This window comes from Bombus bifarius, unplaced genomic scaffold (genome assembly GCF_011952205.1).
Source record: "Bombus bifarius isolate JDL3187 unplaced genomic scaffold, Bbif_JDL3187 scf7180000007970, whole genome shotgun sequence".
NCBI lineage: Eukaryota > Metazoa > Arthropoda > Insecta > Hymenoptera > Apidae > Bombus > Bombus bifarius.
Genome location: NW_022884356.1, coordinates 116,322 through 135,478, shown reverse-complemented (window position 1 = coordinate 135,478; position 19,157 = coordinate 116,322). Strand labels below are relative to the sequence as shown.

The 19,157-nt window shown below is 31.3% G+C and overlaps 4 protein-coding genes across 8 annotated transcripts; 2 read left to right on the top strand and 2 right to left on the bottom strand.

Annotated features, from left to right (window-relative positions):
* Positions 1–80: 80 nt before the first annotated feature.
* LOC117211708 lies at positions 81–3,624 on the bottom strand. Of its 2 annotated transcripts, none has more exons than XM_033455890.1 (5): positions 3,471–3,624; positions 2,076–2,409; positions 1,807–1,996; positions 873–1,427; positions 81–800 (listed from the first exon to the last, which is right to left on the bottom strand). In XM_033455890.1, the coding sequence occupies exons 4-5, from the start codon at positions 1,314–1,316 to the stop codon at positions 624–626; spliced, it is 621 nt and encodes a 206-aa protein (XP_033311781.1). In that variant the 5' UTR covers positions 1,317–1,427; positions 1,807–1,996; positions 2,076–2,409; positions 3,471–3,624; the 3' UTR covers positions 81–623. The 2 variants fall into 2 exon arrangements, with proteins under 2 accessions (XP_033311781.1, XP_033311789.1); XM_033455898.1 differs by lacking the exon at positions 3,471–3,624 and adding an exon at positions 2,656–2,879.
* A 2,654-nt stretch (positions 3,625–6,278) lies between these two features.
* On the top strand, positions 6,279–10,430 carry LOC117212560 (integral membrane protein GPR155). Of its 3 annotated transcripts, XM_033457468.1 has the most exons (12): positions 6,279–6,502; positions 6,693–6,863; positions 6,938–7,061; positions 7,146–7,435; positions 7,508–8,319; positions 8,394–8,461; positions 8,536–8,682; positions 8,776–8,915; positions 9,008–9,176; positions 9,244–9,409; positions 9,473–9,659; positions 9,749–10,430. In XM_033457468.1, exons 3-12 carry the CDS (start codon positions 6,961–6,963, stop codon positions 10,060–10,062), a joined length of 2,394 nt encoding a protein of 797 aa, XP_033313359.1. In that variant the 5' UTR covers positions 6,279–6,502; positions 6,693–6,863; positions 6,938–6,960; the 3' UTR covers positions 10,063–10,430. The 3 variants fall into 3 exon arrangements, with proteins under 3 accessions (XP_033313359.1, XP_033313350.1, XP_033313365.1); XM_033457459.1 differs by lacking the exon at positions 6,279–6,502 and having other exon boundaries at positions 6,545–6,863; XM_033457474.1 differs by lacking the exons at positions 6,279–6,502; positions 6,693–6,863 and having other exon boundaries at positions 6,937–7,072.
* Positions 10,431–10,648: 218 nt separating this feature from the next.
* On the bottom strand, positions 10,649–12,151 carry LOC117212607 (elongator complex protein 5). Its single transcript, XM_033457536.1, has 3 exons — positions 12,061–12,151; positions 11,722–11,796; positions 10,649–11,503 (listed from the first exon to the last, which is right to left on the bottom strand). Exons 1-3 carry the CDS (start codon positions 12,074–12,076, stop codon positions 10,701–10,703), a joined length of 894 nt encoding a protein of 297 aa, XP_033313427.1. The 5' UTR covers positions 12,077–12,151; the 3' UTR covers positions 10,649–10,700.
* A 178-nt stretch (positions 12,152–12,329) lies between these two features.
* LOC117212576 (nuclear receptor-binding protein homolog) lies at positions 12,330–18,811 on the top strand. 2 transcript variants are annotated; one of them, XM_033457485.1, is made up of 11 exons: positions 12,330–12,769; positions 13,701–13,787; positions 14,280–14,504; positions 14,580–14,710; positions 14,816–14,910; positions 17,048–17,131; positions 17,216–17,503; positions 17,692–17,851; positions 17,950–18,136; positions 18,223–18,342; positions 18,410–18,811. In XM_033457485.1, the coding sequence occupies exons 1-11, from the start codon at positions 12,641–12,643 to the stop codon at positions 18,713–18,715; spliced, it is 1,812 nt and encodes a 603-aa protein (XP_033313376.1). In that variant the 5' UTR covers positions 12,330–12,640; the 3' UTR covers positions 18,716–18,811. The 2 variants fall into 2 exon arrangements, with proteins under 2 accessions (XP_033313376.1, XP_033313384.1); XM_033457493.1 differs by lacking the exon at positions 13,701–13,787.
* The last annotated feature ends 346 nt before the right edge of the window (positions 18,812–19,157 follow it).

The following is a 19,157-nucleotide window of genomic DNA, read 5'->3' as shown; positions in this document are numbered from 1 at the left end:
AAATATGTTAGTACATTCTCAATTTCAAGTAAAAATGAACATATTTTGGGGTAGTATATTTATCAATAAATGTACAATTGAATGTAATGATTCTTGTCTCTGTTTATTCAAATAAAAATTATAGATTTAGCATAACTTAATCCACCTTTATACTAACAAAGAGATTGAATATAAGTCATCCCTAATACCACCATTTTTTATGATTTTTGTTTTTTAAAACATAAGCAGGAAACTAATTTTACTCAGTATTGTTTCAATGAAAGCATTCAAGTTCCTAAAACTTCAAAACGACCTACGATTAAATATTTATATAAGCAATAATAAAGAATGGTGTAAATATATGCTATTATTGAATTTTGAAAACAATCTTCAAAAATTATTAATACATACATTAATATTTTCATCGAACTGTTAACAACAATGCATTAAATACATAAGTTTTACTAAAGTTCATTAAAAAATATTATACCCTATTTTATAATCAGAATAAAATTAATATCTGTAGTACATAGGAGAGCTATTAAGATAACCATCAACAGAATAAAAAGAACGTAAGAGGAAAGCCGGCAAAAAAAATGATACATTATATATTGTCTGCACCACACAGGGCAGATTGACTTCTGTTAATTGTCCTCTGCTAAAGTGTTGATTCTTGAATTAATAGCCAGGAGTTGAGCCACGAAGGCTGAGTCACTCATAACTGTTGCAAGAGTACATAATAGATCCTCTAGGGTAACTTGCGAGAGACCTAATTGCCGAGCACATTCAGCAATGACTTCTTTTTCTTCGGCACCAGGCATCTGAATAAGGTGATTTAAAATTAATTATTTACAATCGTCTAACATTAATCTGTATATGAATGTAAAACGTACCTTCGGTGAACTGCAGAATTTGTTGAATGCCATTTTAATTCGTTTTTTGCCATTGTTAGTTTGATAAAAAATTGAAAAGGTTTGTGCATTGTTTATATCTAGCACAACAGGAAAATATATACCAGCTGTAACATGACCTTTAGTATCTCTTGCAAGAAGGCTCCTGAAGTTATAAACTAAATTTCTGCGTTCAGTAACATCAATGGCAGTTAAATAAGGCCTTGCCACGTATATAAGAGCAACTTGTGTTCTCTCTAGGGTACCAGATCGAGTTTTTCTCTCATGCCATTCAATGTAATCAGGATCATTAGTGCATAGAAAGTAATTGTACTCTTTTTTGCAATCTGGTTCATCAGATTGAATAAACCAGCCCGTATGTGGGTATAACTTATCCTCCATCACAGTAATTACTCGAGCTACATGATATCCAGGATCAAGGAGCATAACTCCTTTTCGTCCACCAATTTCGATTTTTAGACATACTAATACATGTTCCTTTTCTCCGCTATCTGCAGCGGGTGGTCCACCAACATAATTAGCAATATTATCGATCGTCTGTAAAAAAAAAAGAACTCATAGAATCTAGAATTATAGAGGGTGGTGGTAACTGGTGGTACAAGCGGAAAGGGGGTGATTCTACGCGAAAAAATAAGTCGAAAATATAGAATAAAATTTTTTTTTTCTTAAACAATTTTTCCATTAAGACAATGATCTACAGTGAGATCTGTTATAACGTACCGCACGCGTACCGAGCGAAAATTCAAAGTCGATTTTCTCGAAAAGAAAGCCTCAAACGAAAAATTTTTATTCTATATTTTCGACTTCTTTTTTCGCGTAGAATCACCCCCTTTCCGCTTATACCACCAGTTACCAACCACCCTGTATATTAAATGAAAATAAAATAATTCAACTGTTTATGAATCATAAATAATACCTCTTCACAGGATACTAAGTAGAGGCCACCTGCTATACCAGGAAATCGTTTATTCAAACATCTTAAACGGTATAGCAATTCAAATCCCAAACCCACACAGGTATGATGTTCACGTGTTATAAGTGGTTGATATTTGTGATAAAATCTCTCCAGTACGGTTTCACCACTTGCAATATAATCCTTATAAAATCTGTTAATTGTAAAATGAAGTTTTTCAATAATAGTATATAAGCGAGAATTTATGAAAAAAGGTATGTGATGACAATTACTTAAGGAAATTGCCAATGGTGTCATAGCGATGCTCACGCAATAAGTGTTGCGTTTCTAATTCAACGCTGCCTGCTAGTTCCTCATATTGTTCGACCGTTAGTACGGTCAAGGCTGGTGCCTCGTAATGGGCCCATACCGGCAGGGGCAGCGGCACACCTCTGATCCAGGGCCCGCGTGCCTGCCCCTGTGGCTGGCACCATATCTCTGCCGTCTCGAGTCAACTCGGCCATTCACTTCCCCAACGGCCGACTGTTGGCACAAAGCCATGCTCATCCCTGCAGCTGCTTATTGGCTCTACAGGGCTCTCTCCGTGTTTTATACTCTTCTCTCGCTCTGTAAATATAGCTTCTTAAAATTATTCATATAGTAACAGTAAGCATTTGTTTTTTCAATAGTCATGTTATTCAAAACTTCATACAAGTAATTTGTCGTTTCGAACGAAAGATAATTAAAAATTAAAATGTATAAAAAGTATGGTATTTGCGTTGCACGTCCATAAGTGTAAAACTACCCTTTTCAATCAATACAAGTTATGATTTACTTGATGTAATTACTATTTCTATTGATAAATATATTTACCATATGTCCATTGCTATTTAAGCACACGAATTAGTACAATGCCGTATGACAAAATTTGCGAAATAAATGCAGAGAAGCGGATCGGAGTTGTCGTTGGCTTGGTATCTAACATGGCGACAGTATATACGCATGGTGAATCAATACACGACCAAATAGATAAGTAGCATGCCACGTGTCTACTACGACTTTCGTCACAGTGTTACCGTTCGCGCTAGTACACTAATTTTCACTTACTAACTTCGAAAAAAAAAATTATCAATGGGTGACAAAGCACTGAATATTTATTAAAGAAAATATGTGAATATATTCGACTTTTAGTATGTAATATGCTTCAAGTTGATTCAAAACAGATTAATCAGTAGAATCAAAATAATTACGTAAGAGAGAAAAAATATACATTTATTCGATACTTTTTTCTTGTAATTTCAAAAAGAAAAATTTCAGGTATATTCTAAAAATAACGATGTGGCAGTCATAAATTCCATTGACGCCAAAACATTGATGTTTACATTTTTTCGCATCCTGTAATTTGTGGCTTACGTGATATATTATTTATACCAAAAATGTACCTTGTTTGTAATTTATTACGTCATTAAATACACTGACTTAGGTTACAACATGTAATGTTGGTAAGTGAAAGGCATTTCCCTCCTGAACTAGGGCACACAAGATGTTTCAAGTATGCATACATGAATTATTTTCTACCAGTTAATCGTTTTATTTTATAAAATATACAGTAATTACATCTTTCGATTTAGTACCCTCAATAAGCAAAAAGAAAAAAAAGGGAAGTCAAAATAAACCACAAAACTTACCCATACAATGAGCGCACCAAACAAACAAAAACTTTCTCTCCTCGGAAGCTTGACACAATTCACACGTCCGAAGTCGAAGCAGAACTGGGTGGTGGAATGCGTGCTGAAGATTATATACGTTCAGGTCTCTCCTCTTCCCCTTACCTCTCTTGCAAGTCTTTGATAATTCACCACGTGATCGCTATCCATGTAAAGTTTAGAAGACGTAGTTGCGTGTTTTCTTTCTTATTATAAACAAATCAGAAAACTGATTTTTCTTCTCTAGCAATTAAACGATACCATCTTACGTTACTTCCGATTCTCGTGTTACATCCGATCGCATTTTATACATCCGATCGCATTTTATACATCCGATAAACGTGTTTCCATATTGTTATTGTAATTATTCAAACTTTGCGCGGATCCTCAAATTGTACATTCCATGAATTTAACAAATTTTCAAAATGGTGAATATTAACGCATAAAACAAAAGAGGATGAGGTTAGTCACAGGGAAATTCATCTCTGATATGATTGGCCAGACAATATTATGCTTCTGAAAATTATACCCTTTTCCAGTTATTCAGCTATCGAAGCCTTACGCCAGCTCCGCTTGACTTGAACATTATGATAAATAACTATTGTATTTTACGGAACGTTAACATAATTAGTAGGATTTCCAAGAAGAAAAAGGATCAAATGGACACAAAGTCAAGGATTGGTCCCACCTTTTGCCTCGCGCGCGCGCATGTGTGTATACACACACACATATATATATATATATATATAACATATTTTTTTCAAATGACCTTGAACCGGTATTTCCAAGTACCGAGCTTTCTTTTTGTGTGGAATTCTTATCGCGATGGAACTGATATAATGTAGAAAAAGCAAACGCTGTTTCGGTGAATCAGCTGACGTCACATGAAGGCAGTAAGCAATACACACGTATATAGATTTGTATTTGATCGCATACACGCGACCACACGAAATCTGTACACATACACGTAGACAAATTAATACATAGTCACATTAGATACGCTATCTATCGACCACGTGATTATAATGTGATCCGATGTCTGTTTCGATGAAGCGAAATTACTACGCAGTTATATTATTTATTCGAGAAAATTGGAAATAAACCAACTGCTTTAGTGGCACAATCTGTTCGACAGCGACTTCGTTTTTTCATTTCCAATTCCAGGCTTATAGAAAAGCTGTTGCGTACATCGTACGCAAAAGTTATACAACTGTATCACATTTTTATTAACATAATATATTATAAATATTACAATATTCTTATATTGAATGTTATTGTTTTCTCAATCATGATTTGGAAAATGTTCATGTTCGAATAGTTTCGTATTATCAATAAGTCAAGTACTTCCATGAATTTCCGTGACTAAGCAAAGTAGCTATGCATATACATACTTGCGTAAATCTTTATATATATATATATATATATATATATATATATATATATATGACATATATAAGTGACATGGCTACGTCTGGTGACCTGCCATGTCACTTCGAGCCCAAACCCATCGTCATAAAGTCAGATTGGAACATTAAGACTATTTCTTATTTTTATTACTTAAGGGCGGCTATAGTAAAAGTCTGGACTAGTGTATTGTGGTTTTTTCCCAACATTCCGGACGGGAAATCCCGCTGTCTTTCCATCTCCGACATATATATGAAAAAATATCAGATTTCTGTTAATCTTTTAATCGGTAGACAATGAATAAATACATCGATTTGAGAAATATTTATCAAACGTTTCTGTTTCTGTTTATAGTAGAACAGCTTTATTGCGCAATATTATAAGAATGTATGATTCATGGAGGTCAGTGACGTAAAGATATACATATTTCACTGGCAATTTAAACACTGCATTGCTGTATAAAAGCAAGTTCAACATACTGATACAAATATCAATAAAAAAATAAACTAATCTTCTAGGATTAACATCAATTAAAATAAATTTTTTTGCTTGTTTTATTTATTTGTTATTTAATAGAGATTTGTAAAAATGCAATTATTTGTTGCATTTTTTAAGATAATGTCTATTATGTATTATTTAAGTTCGAAATCTATCACAATTATATATAAAAATAGATATGTATATATATTTTTTTCCAATAATTTAACGATAACCTATTAGTCGTAATTCTGTACAGACAGTACTGCACCATTTAATTGATGCAACCAACTAGAAATATTTCGACATAGAACTGACACGAGGCTATTTTCTTATCACATTTATTTTGCGTCTCATTATTGGGGAATTTGCGCAAATTATGTATATTTTCTAAACGTTTAGAATTTTCTAGATACGTAATATTTAATTACGAGTATTATATGGAATATGAGAATTACATTTTCTACCGATTACACGTAACATGGTATGTATCTGTTTTCTAAATTTATATCAGGCGCACATGATTTTGCTATCAATTAATGAATTGTCGTTCTTGAATATTGATATAAGATATCAGGACTTTTGTTTTATCAAAATTTATCAAACTTAAATTCATTAATGCGTATACAGTGATAAATAATAAAACTAAATGACGATTACGATTTATATAACGATGATATTTATGATTGTACAATTTTATAATATCTATGTTAATTTTGAATACATTTCAAAGCGATTTTACTTAATAGCATAACGTTATAGATACAAATAAAATTCCCGTATTTTAGAACTATAATTTGAAATTTGAAATCAAACATTTTCGTGCAACGAGTCCGATGTTTTGTTCGAAGCACGTGATATAGGTGAACCAATCACATGATTTAGCTAGAGATATCGATGCTGTATTCGGGTTCATAAGATTAAAAATTGCCTATACACGTAATGCATATAGAGTACTATAAATGTTTTGTCGATATGAACTTGCATAATATATTTTTATTGTATTAAACAACGCTGATATCTTTCATTATATCTCTGAAGAGTTTTTTACTTGTTTTTCATAGATACTTTTGACTTTATATTATAAACGAAGGATATAAATATTGAACGTGATTGGATGTTAATATTTTTGCGTGAGCGAAAATTTATATATTTTTCAGATTGTATTGTTATATTGTAGACTATGATGTACTGTCGTTTTTAGTACTCTAAAACAATAAATCTTTTAGTTCTTTTATTTCTTTGTAATGTTTAGTAACTTGATATTTATGAACATATGGGTATCATTATTTTAGAAGTACATTTAAAATCTTTTTATTTCAGTCAGTGAAAGAAATAATATAGTGTGAATAGAGATGAAGTTGATATGGGGTTAATGCTGCATAATATTTTTTTGTGTACATGCCCTTCTTGCAACAATAACAATGTTATATTAGAAAGATGACAATATCTGTATTAAAAACAATTATAATATAAATATATATATGCTGAAAAGTAATTTATCTTTTTTCATTTCTTTTTAACATTTTTCACATGTACATCTAAATTAAATTATTCTATATTTCCAGGAATTTAAAAAGCAGCATTAGTCATGTCTCTACTGGAAGAAACTCAGATTTCAACAATGAGAGTTGAACCAATAGATAATTTATATCTTGCTCTGATACAGTGTTTTGCTATTATATTATGCGGGTGAATTTTTTGTAACTATGTAATCTTTAAATTTTTATCATATGAATTTTAAGATGTATATAAATAAAGTGCTTGTTTTTTTAGATATATTGCAGGAAGATTTGACGTTATCACTAAAATAGAAGGAAATGGGCTAAATACTTTTGTAGGAACGTTTGCTCTACCTTCTTTAATTTTTATGTCACTGGCAAAGCTTGATTTTAGTCTAGTAAACTGGAAATTCCTTCTTGCTGTATTGATAGCTAAAAGTTGTGTATTTCTTGTTGTTCTTGGTATATCTCTTGTTATTAAAAGACCATCAAATCCAGGTTGTGCTGCACTTTTTGCAATATTTACCACGCAGAGTAATGATTTTGCTATTGGATATCCTATGAGTAAGTAAATTAAAAATCATTCTTAATATAGTTTAAAGTAATCTATATACTAAAAATAACATATTTTTATAGTTCAAGCACTATATGAAGAAACACATCCTGAATATGCTGCTTATTTATACTTAATGGCACCTATATCATTGGCTATTTTAAATCCAATTGGTTTTGTATTATTAGAAATTGGTAAACGTTCTGGTGAAAATCATAGAAATTATAGAGACATGGTTTGTTCTATTGTAAAAGGAATTGCACTAAATCCAGTACTTGTTATGACTGTTCTTGGTATTCTTGGTAATCTTGTCTTTGGTCATTTAGTACCTGCTATATTAGCAACTGTGCTTGATGTATTTGGTAATGCTTTTTCTGCAAGTGCTCTTTTGTTGTTGGGATTAATGATGGTTGGAAAAGTACACAAATTGAAGGGCACAGCTCTTGTAATACCAGGTATATTGATATCAGTAAAATTGCTGGTACTTCCTTTGGTCATAAGAGAATCTATTATTCTCTTAAATGCTGGCGAGAATGCTACAGATACTCAAGATCTAAGTACTTATGGATTCTTGTATGGAACTATTCCTACAGCACCAGCCTTATTTATTTTCACTCTTCGATATAATATCGAAATTGATTTAATTGCATCAGCAATGGTTGCTTGTACTTTCTTATCTGCTCCACTAATGTTTGTATCAGCAAAGTTAATCGATGCTGTTTCTACTGGAGTTAGTCCAAAAAATTATGCATACCAACTGAATATATTTTCTTTTGATGTAAGCATTGCTTCAATAACAGTTTGCACATGGTTAATTATTTGTCTAATTGGATTAAGAAGAAAAAAATATAAATGCGTCACTCATAAATGTACACTTTGTATAGTAATTGCACAGGTTTGTATTAAATTGTATTAACTTAGAATTTATGCCAGTTATAGTTGAAATTTATACAAAAATTATGATTTTAGCTAGTTACAGCTATAGGTGTTATAATATGGACCAAACTCGAACCTGATAATACTGGTTCAATTTTATGGTAATTTATTCCACTATTTACTTTGATTTTTTTTAATTTAATTCTTGTGTTATTTTGACCATGATCTATTATAGGTATATCCAGTTTATTTTAATTACTGTGGGAGTATATGCAAGTCGTATGTGGACTGTAGCAATAGCTGCAACTTTATTATACTTAAGTTCCCGTTCTCTGGATTTTGTTTGCAATATTCAAAGATGGTTTTACCCTATTGGATGGGGGTATGATGAATACTTCTTTTTTTATATATAATATCGAAAAGAAAGAAAATGACTAATAATATACTCGTATATCATATCGATAATATATTTCAGAATTCCACTTTTAATAGCAATTATAATGTGTAGCACTATGTCTCCAAGGGAGTCTGAACTTGAGTTCAGAAATCCAAATTTTCAACTTGGTACAGTTCAAGCTGCAATTTCTACTTCTATATTAACATTCTGTTTTATTGGTAGGTATGTAATATACAATGCATGAAATAAAACACAATATTCTTTATTATTTAAAACAATAATATTCTTTATTATCGCATCTTTTTTACAGTAACAATGGGCTGTTTAGTCTTACAGCAGAGCTACCAGCGTCGTAACATTTCAGCATCTTATTCTACTTTAACGAATAATACCGAAAATTCCAATAATGACACTAATAATGACGAAAGACGCGTAGTAGATGTTGAAGATCTGATTTCTTCAAATTCTCATCCTCCAATGTAAGTAAATTGTATAAAAAATAAAGCTAGTAAAATCTTGTTTTAATTAATATTTTGATATTGTTAGCATCGGCTGTGAATATACACATGGTTGTCCAAATGGTACATGTAGCAGCAACAATAACGAAATTGATGATTGCGAATTATATATAAACATTGAGAATGAAAGAAACGATCCTCAGTTTTTACGACATCTTGTATTTGTTATTTTACTTCTATGTTCCATGTTCATTGTAAGTATATGACAGAATACTTGAAAATTATTACAAGATTATAATTTACTATAATTATTTTAGGGTTTATCCATATCAATCGGAACATTATTAATGGAACAGTTGACTGGAATTTATGCAGAATTAGCATTTTTGGATGTTGCCTTAAATTTTGGCCAGTCATTAATCGTATTTGCTATTTTTGGATTAGATACTGGTCTTGGTAAATTAGGATGTTGGCTGCAGAAAATGTGTCGTAAATGGCGTACTGGTATTGCTATATTCTTATATTCATTTTATTATATTTTTATATTTAACAAGTTCCATAATTCAAATGCACACTATATTTTGCATTTATAGAGAAAGAACTGCAGCTTCCCCCTGAAGATACATTAAGTCCCGAAGTGAGAGCTATTAGGGATCAATTTAATCGTTGCCATTTGGCTGAATGTCGTGCTCGTATAGCTATATGTCGTAGACGCTTATTAAAGATGTATAAAGGTGTCTTTACTGGAACTGATTTAGTTAATTGGTTGCTTGAAGCAAATGTTGCACAAACTAGAGAAGAAGCTGTTCAATACGGTCGTAGCTTATTAGAAAGTAGGGTTTTGCAGCATATTGACGGCACTTATCATTTTTGTGATCAAAATTTACTTTATACTTTTAATGGTTAATTGTAATATCTGGATCAAGTCTCATAAAAAGACTATTTTTGCAGTTCTGATTAAATATATTATTGAATATTAATTTTTTTTTAATTGGAATATCTTTGTAAATTGTATTTATTTAATGTATTATTTAAAATATTTCGATATTTACTTGAACTTATATGTAAAACTTTTTTATTTTATCAAATTATGAAATTATTGTCTGGAATTTATTGTACAGAACTTTGTATCTGGCTATGTTTTCTTTGTTATCTAGTTACGAATCTCATATATATGTTTCATTGTTTAATCAAAATGCTGCAAAACAAAGTAATACAATAACAATATGGTAATTAATTGAATTAAATGCCAAAGATGAATAGTAATATTTAATATCCTATTTTTAAATATTAGTATTGTATGCAGTATTGACTTTTTAATGTGAAACAATACTTTAGAATATCTGTATTTTTTTACAGGATTGTTATGAGGTTTATTGTTAATAATTTAAAAAAACGCTACGTTAATAAACAATTTTATTATATCAACAAAATATTATGTATTATACAATATAAACTGTAACAAAGTGTAAAATGAATGTAAAATAAATATCTTTGCTTGGAACATTACCATTATCTTTTCTAATGTAATATTTTATACATGAGTTAGAAACATAAATCATCATCTGGATCTTCCTCATCAAAATCATCTATATCCTCTGGATGATAGTGAATTCTAGATGTATTTGTTGTATTTGTATTAGCCGTGTATGGTAACACTACTTCTTTTCTCTGTTTCATTTCATTTTCATTTATTTCTATTCTGAATGAAGACTCAATTTTTAACATAGGGTTTTCATATACTGGATGTGACTTTTTACTTTGTTCAAGCTTCTTTGACTCAATTTCATAAGATGTACTATTTTGGCTTACTATTTCCTGTTGTTTTAAAATTCCTCCACCCACTTTGCGATGCATAAACTCTACTATATAATTAGTATTGTTATTTGCTATCATACCAGAAAATTTTTGTATCTTTACATATGTACTTCCTAATGTTTCAATGTAAGATACTTTATCTTGTACAAAATCTCGTCTATAAATACAAATCACTTGTGGCACAGTTTTGCTTAACTTCTGTAAAAACCACATAGCCCTTGATAGGCCAACAAATAAGATTAATGATGTCAAGCAATCAATGACTACTGTAGATTTTGTGTCTATAGTTTTTAAGATATGTTTTAGATTATAAAAATCCTTATCACTTATAGCACTTATATCAAGTCCATTATTAACATTAACTGTATAATAATCAAAGATATTTACATTATTTGATGCAAAATATTCACATTGGTATGAAGATTTTGGATTGGAGAATAACAACAAATTGAAAATACAATTAGAATCTTTTTCTTTCAATACTTGTATCCATCCTGTAACCAATTTTCTAACATACGTCGTATCCACTCCTGAAATATATACATATGTATATATACATGTACAATATCTGTTTAACTACAGTTATATGAACTCCATGTAAACAAATCAAATAGAACAGTTCATACGATAGGAGTTTACGTATATTATGTATATTAATCTAATACTAATTGTAATTTCATTCAATAAATGGAATTCTACTGCACATCTAAAATAAACTATAGTTTTATGAAGTATTTTGCTTACGTACCTTCATCAAGGACGATTAATTTTGTGCCCTCTAATAAAGGTAATGTTTTTATAGATGTCATTGTGTTAATTGCACCTATTAGGTTATAAATAGAATCATTTAGCAAATAAACAATAATCACGCAGTAGACACGCGTGCGTCACATTATAAAGTACGACAAATAATTCCAATCCAAAATACTATTCAAAGTCTAATTTTACGACTGAATATTTAAGTAAATCTCAAATCACGCTTTTATAACCTCGAAGCAATTTAATGTTTTGTTTCCTACTTCTTATTCATATCGCGTAGGAATTGTATGTGCAGGAACTGTGTGTTAACATAGAAGAACACATGTACCTTGAAATTTGAACATGTAATCCGGTAAATATTATCTGGAAATTATCTTGAACGAGATCAGAAAATTGGTTGTCGAGGCGACGATTGATAGATGTCGCTGTTACTGGCACCGAAAAGGGTGCGGTACACGCTAATCGCCATACTGGGCGAACGTGACCGAAGACAGAGCGAAAATGAATACTAGAGTGTGTGTCAGATCGAAGCTATTTTGCTCATAACAGAGGTTTTATTTTGACAGTGTGATTCACGAATGGCCCTCGCGATGTACCGATACACTGGCTAAGTCCTAAGGGAAACCGAAAAGCGTCGATCCGTGCGCGTGGCTGCGTAAGATCAGAAATATCGTAGCTTTCCTTGCAACTCGGGTTGTCGCGCTGCATGTGTCATTGTGAGTGCTAAAGGTGTATTACAGCACCGAGAGGCTCTGTTCTCTCCTGTAACATTTAGGTGCGTATCATCGACAGTGCACATAAGCGGCGGAACAGATGCGATATTGAGGTAAATCCTTGGAATTACCACCGATGAATTTGGCCGCGTTGTGCTCTGTTCGGTGCTGCTCCTTCAACTAATCGCGTGTGTGATGCCCGGGAGTCGCTCCAGCACGGACCCAGAGCACAAGTCACCGCGGGAAAGTGGTGAAGATTCGGAAGATGAGAGTGAAATCCTGGAGGAGAGCCCCTGCGGGCGGTGGCTCAAACGTCGGGAAGAGGTACGATTCATCTTTTTATAATATACTCACATCTATGTGTTTACATCTTGTTTACATTTTGTTTATTTACTTGGTTGGGATTTTGTTCTGATTAATATGGTTTCAAACATATTTGGTCTATATATGTTCTTGTTGGAACCATAATTGTATTATCTCTATATGAGAAATGTGACGAAGGAAGTCTCTTGTGATACATTTTGTCTCGGCATTGATTCCAATTTGGTTAGACTATTGGGACGTTTGTATACAAATAAATCAGAGTAAACAGTGAGATATGGATGTAGTTTATGCAATTCTTTTCTATGTAATATAGCGATATATTTTGAGACTTCATATATTAATATGGTAGGTAACAAAAAGATATTATTAAATATTCCTTCAAAGGGAACTAAAAATCTAACAGCTATAAGCTAATTTTCTTATAATCTAGCTTAGTACTTGTTTCATTCGAGGCTGGAAAAAGTAAGCTAAAGCCAAATTGTGTTTAATATATATATATATATATATATATTAAACACAATTATATATATTATACATGCATTATACATGTATACATATATCATAAAATTAGCTCATTATGTCATAAAATTACTAAATATATTGCTTGAAATGTATTATACAAAAATATCTTTAAGCTTGGCAAACTAGTTTCTTCAAAATTTATGTAAACATTAAATGTTTTCGAATTTGTAAGTGTAAACTGATTTTCAACAATTTCTTGTCACTAAGCTTTCAGCATCTGTGGTACTTTCTATTTTCATTCTAGAAACAAATCAGCATAGTTGGATCATTAACCAGGTGTATTTGCAAATCCGCTTTATTGTTCTATTTAAAGACTGAATATTCTTTTGTAAAACATAAATAACATTGAATAAAAAGCAATGGAGATGTTTTATCTGTTTGATGTTCAATAACCATTATTTTATGTTAGGTATATGTAGGTTCCAAGTCCACGTTAGCCGAAGGCTCTACCTTTGGAGCAGCCAGAGGCAGTGAAAACGAAGTTACTGAAATGGAGGTATGTCTATTTAGAGAAAAATAGGCTATCTCTTTTGGTTTATGTACCTTTTTTATTAAAACTGTTCAATCAAAATGATGTAACATAAATAGAGGATTTATCACTCAATATATTTTATTTGAATATAGCCCATTGTCGTAAATATTGAATGAGCTATCTCCCCTCCTTAAATTCTTTGCAAGGTCACATTGATGTAATGACATCAGGCATGAAATTGTTTGAGTTATGCTTAAGTAACTTAAAATGAATGATTGCAGTAATATATTCTGTCATTTCATAACCATAGACTATTCAAATGTAATTTGTTAATAGCCTGTTTTTGTTTTTCTTTGTATAATTTTTGTATGTTGTAAATAGATATTAATGTATATTTGTAAATGAAACTTGTAAATATACTAACTTTATGTATTTGTGTAATTAGTTTATGTTTCATAAGTAATCATACATGAATGAAATGAAGTATTTTTGTAAATAATATTATTTTCTATTTAGGTGGAACAACGTGATGTACCAGGAATCGACTGTGCCTATTTGGCAATGGATACTGAGGAAGGAGTTGAAGTTGTTTGGAATGAGGTGCAATTTTCTGAAAGAAAGAACTTCAAAGCACAAGAAGAAAAGATACAACTTGTATTTGAAAATCTTACACAGTTGGAACATCCTAATATTGTTAAATTTCATAGGTATTGGACAGATACCCATAATGATAAACCTCGGGTATGTTATGAAAGAAAGGAGTTGAAGTTTAAATCGGCTTGAATATTAATTATGATGTTATTTATTATTTATTAGGTTATATTTATAACGGAGTATATGTCCTCTGGGTCTTTAAAACAGTTCCTAAAAAGAACAAAACGCAATGTGAAAAAATTACCCTTGCAAGCATGGAAGCGTTGGTGTACTCAAATACTTTCTGCATTGAGGTAACACATGATTCTTTATATATATTATTTCTTAAATAATAATGCTTATTTATTTATATATGTATATATTTCTGTTATATGCATTAATGTCTTTGAATTTTTCAGTTATTTGCATTCCTGTTCACCTCCCATTATTCATGGAAATCTTACTTGTGACACTATATTTATTCAACATAATGGGCTCGTAAAAATTGGTTCAGGTAAGTAATTAATTAACAAAACAGAAAGAAAATTCTATTCTATGAGACACATTTTGTATCCAAAAAGTACAGTCTTAATGTTTCTGTACTTTGTACAGTGAAACACGCTGCTAGCAAGTACAAGATATTATATAGTTGCTCATAGGTATTCAAGAGAGCACTTATCCCTAAATGAAACTATTTAACATATATTGGAATAAGAGTTTGCAAGGCACTTCCCCTTTTTTATTCACAGGACTATATGAGAGGCTTATAGTTTTGTTTCTCATATTTTTCATGGATGAAAACTATAAATCACAATATAGGATTATTATAAATATATATATATATATATATATATATATATATATATATATAAAAAAATATATATATATATATATATATATAAAATCGACCAACCACTGATGTTGAAATAACAACTGTGAGCTAACTGATATTTATTTCATTCTTACATGGGGTACAAACACATAAAGTACGTATATTGCCATTACTGTGATTGCCTCCTCGGTACTCGTACTGGATAAGTCAATCGACAGTAATAAATAAGTTTTATACAGTTACTCAATTAATTTCTATTCAACGTAATTTATAATATCGCGTGTTATTTAATAATTAAACTAAACGACGTGTAAACAATATACACTGATATCCAAATGTTTTATCATAAGGCATAATTATGTGTGAAAAAATGTGTGATATAGTTATATATTGTGAAGAAAGTTTTACTCCATGCTATAAATTTAACATTATCCTAATTGGATTTTATAGTAAGATTAACGATATAAAAAAGATTATTCTTTAAATAAGCTTTAATGATAAATATATGTCAAAAAAAGTGGGATATTATCTCTGCCGAATGTTCTTAATAACTTTTTATTTTAATTAGATTTATTCATTCAGAACCATTCCACATTATTGTTGTTACTGCGTTTATATTGTGATGTGATTTATCTTTTTCCTTTTCTCACTCGCTTATTTCCTTTTTTATCCTATCTATTAGTAAAATAAATCTGTTAGAAAGATTGTGTATAAAGTACTGTTTACATATTAGGAGTAACTTGAGTCCTCGTTTTTAATTGTAGCAAATAGGCTAATCTAGATAATGAAAAAAACACAGCAAAGTCTTCGAAGAGAGAGGAAGTACAATCGTACTTTCGCCCATCCAGAGGATAAAGTCAACTGATAACGACGATTCTTCGGTTCTGGTGTAAATTGTGAAAAGATGGTGAATTTGAAGAAAATGCATTTGGCAGATAATCATCGACTATTGCCAGCTAAGTAATTTAGGCATATTGAGGTAAACATTCCTATTTATGTATATATATATGTATGTATGTGTATACATATATATACATATATCTACATTTTGATTATTGGTAGAGTGGTTCATATAAAATATTCAAAATTTATTTGATTTTAATATCCTTCATATCATTACATTGCACTTCTTCATCTCTTGGGTTATAATAACAAAGAAGGGCAAGGGGCCTAAGATGTCTCTTAGTCCTTCTATGATCATTATCTAGCGCACGCATTTTTCATTGTGCTCTAATTTTTGTTGTATCCTTATTCACGAACAAAACAAATTCTACGAATTCCGTTTTGGTCCTTGAAAATGTAAAGTAGAATTTCATCATGCTCAACGAAAGTGCCTCTTTTTGGAATATAAATTATCCAAGAACAAACTGTGTAAATTACTTTCTTGCTGATTGCTTGCATTTCATTTATCTTGCTTTTATGCGCTATGTTTGATCCCCCTCAGAGGCACTTTCGTGCATACGTATGTATATGCGAGAATTATTAACTGTATGAGGGCTCAAGTTACTTGTAGGATAATTTTTCAGTTACAACACAATTTTTCTAGCGGTTCATTAATCCACTTGTTATCATGGAGGTGGCGGGTATTCGAAAAGGTAAAAAGATAGTTACATTGCTGTGACTGTATTTGTTTTTTTTCCTTTTCTTTGTTTTTGTCTATATTTGGGCAAATAAATACAAAGAATTCCTGCTACCTCGCAAAGAAAGTTTTTTAACTCATTGCTTGTTAAATACTTTCATACAAATATACATATTTTGTGAGTGCCTATTTGAAATATATTTTCTTAGAAATAACCATATGTTCTTCTTATCATTACAGTGGCTCCCGATGCGATTCATCATCATGTTAAAACATGTAGAGCAAACATGAAGAATATGCACTTTGTAGCGCCTGAATATGGAAGTAAGTGTATCAGATTATTGATAATCTCTTTATATATTATGTTATTATACATGTTGTTGCAATATACCTTGCTGTGTTTTTTAGACTCTGTAACCCCTGCCATTGATATTTATTCATTCGGAATGTGTGCTCTGGAAATGGCTGCATTGGAAATTCAGGGTAACGGTGATACCGGTACGATCGTGACCGAGGATAACGTTCGAAAAACTATAGAATCGTTAGATGATGCCCAGCAGAAAGATTTCATTCGAAAATGTCTTCAAGTAGACCCACTCAGTAGACCAAGTGCAAGAGAGCTCCTTTTTCATCCTGTCTTATTTGAAGTGCATTCATTAAAATTACTTGCTGCTCATGCTTTGGTTAATTCAGCCAGTAAGTTTACTAATATCGCCATTATCTAATCTCTATATTGTCTTGTTCTTCAGAATTTATCATGTGTTCTAATTATAGGTATTATATTTTTTATAATAAAAAGTTATATAATGTAGCGGTTAGTCCAGTAAAAATAGAACGTTAAGTGGAATTTCTTAGAAATCAATTAATTTTCACAACTTTTTCAGCTAATATTTCAGAAACGATAACAGACGAAGTTTTGCAAAGGCTCTACGGTCCTGATACGGTAGTCGCAGAAATTAAATATCAAGGTCGACCACCGCAGCAGATTCGGTTAAGTGATATTCCTGTTACAGAGAAGTTAGAAAAGTTCGTCGAAGATGTAAAGTAAGTATATTAAATAGTTTTACGACAAATGTATCGAAATGATTGTGTTTTTAACCTTATATCTATTCTTCAATCACATAAATTATTTGGGTCGACAGATATGGTATATATCCCTTGACAGCATTTATGGCGAAATTACCACCACCCGTTCGACCTCGGGCGATATCGCCCGAGGTTACAGAATCGGTGAAATCTGTTACACCCGAACCGGTGGACGTGGAGTCTCGAAGAGTAGTTAATATGATGTGTAACGTTAAGCCTAGAGAAGAAAGTTGTGAATTACTTGTGAGTGATATAGCACAATGTGATGAGTTACCTAACGTCAACTGTCAAGTCTAGTTTGTGTTTTTTTACGCTGGTGTATTTTATAGATGACAATATTATTACGAATGGATGACAAAATGAATAGGCAATTGACATGTCCTGTGAGTCAATTAGATACTTCAATGCTTCTTGCGCAGGAGCTTGTACATTTTGGATTTATTAATGAGGTATTTATTTTATTAAATATTTTAAAAAAGGAGCACAACACAATTTCAAAATTACTATTTGTTATAGAATGATCGTGATAAAATAGCAAATTTAATCGAAGAGGCATTAAGGAGTTGCTTTAATAAGCAAATGATGACACCAGGGATGGTGTCATTAACAAATCTTCCCACCCAAACTACTTTATTGCTGCCCGGCTCAGAATTTCAATGCTTGCAACACTTTGATAATTCTATGTACAACGCGACAACATCTCATAGTGATAGTGTAATAACTAACCCGCTGCCAAAAACCTCAGGTTTCCCTGTATCGAGTAACAGGAACAGAAGTCACGATGAAATGGAACCACCGTTGAATGCCGAGAGCGGTAGTTAACTATCCAGGATATCTGGTAACTCAGTTCACTGTGCCACTTTGCACGCTCTATGTATAGACTGGCTATGTATTTTTATATTTAAGTAAACAGGAAGAAAGAATGGAATTAAATGATTAAAAGAAAACAGAAAAAAATAAAAAAAGGAAAAAAAAGAAAAAGGGTGCCGTGGCTAAAGCTTTAGGCTAAAAAATGTTAATGCGGTAGATTCGAACATATTTTATTTACAAACTGTTTCGTATGTTCGATATATAAAAAATATAATTTAATCGAATGATCGATATATTCTCTCCTTTTTTTTTTCATTAAGTCATAAGATAGTTTCGAAAGAGGTAGGATATTTCCATATTGGATAAATTTTAATTAAACAAATGTCAAGGACGCGCTATACTACTTCAGTTGACTGTACAGCTCTAAAAGAAAAAAATGCGAATATGTAGCAAG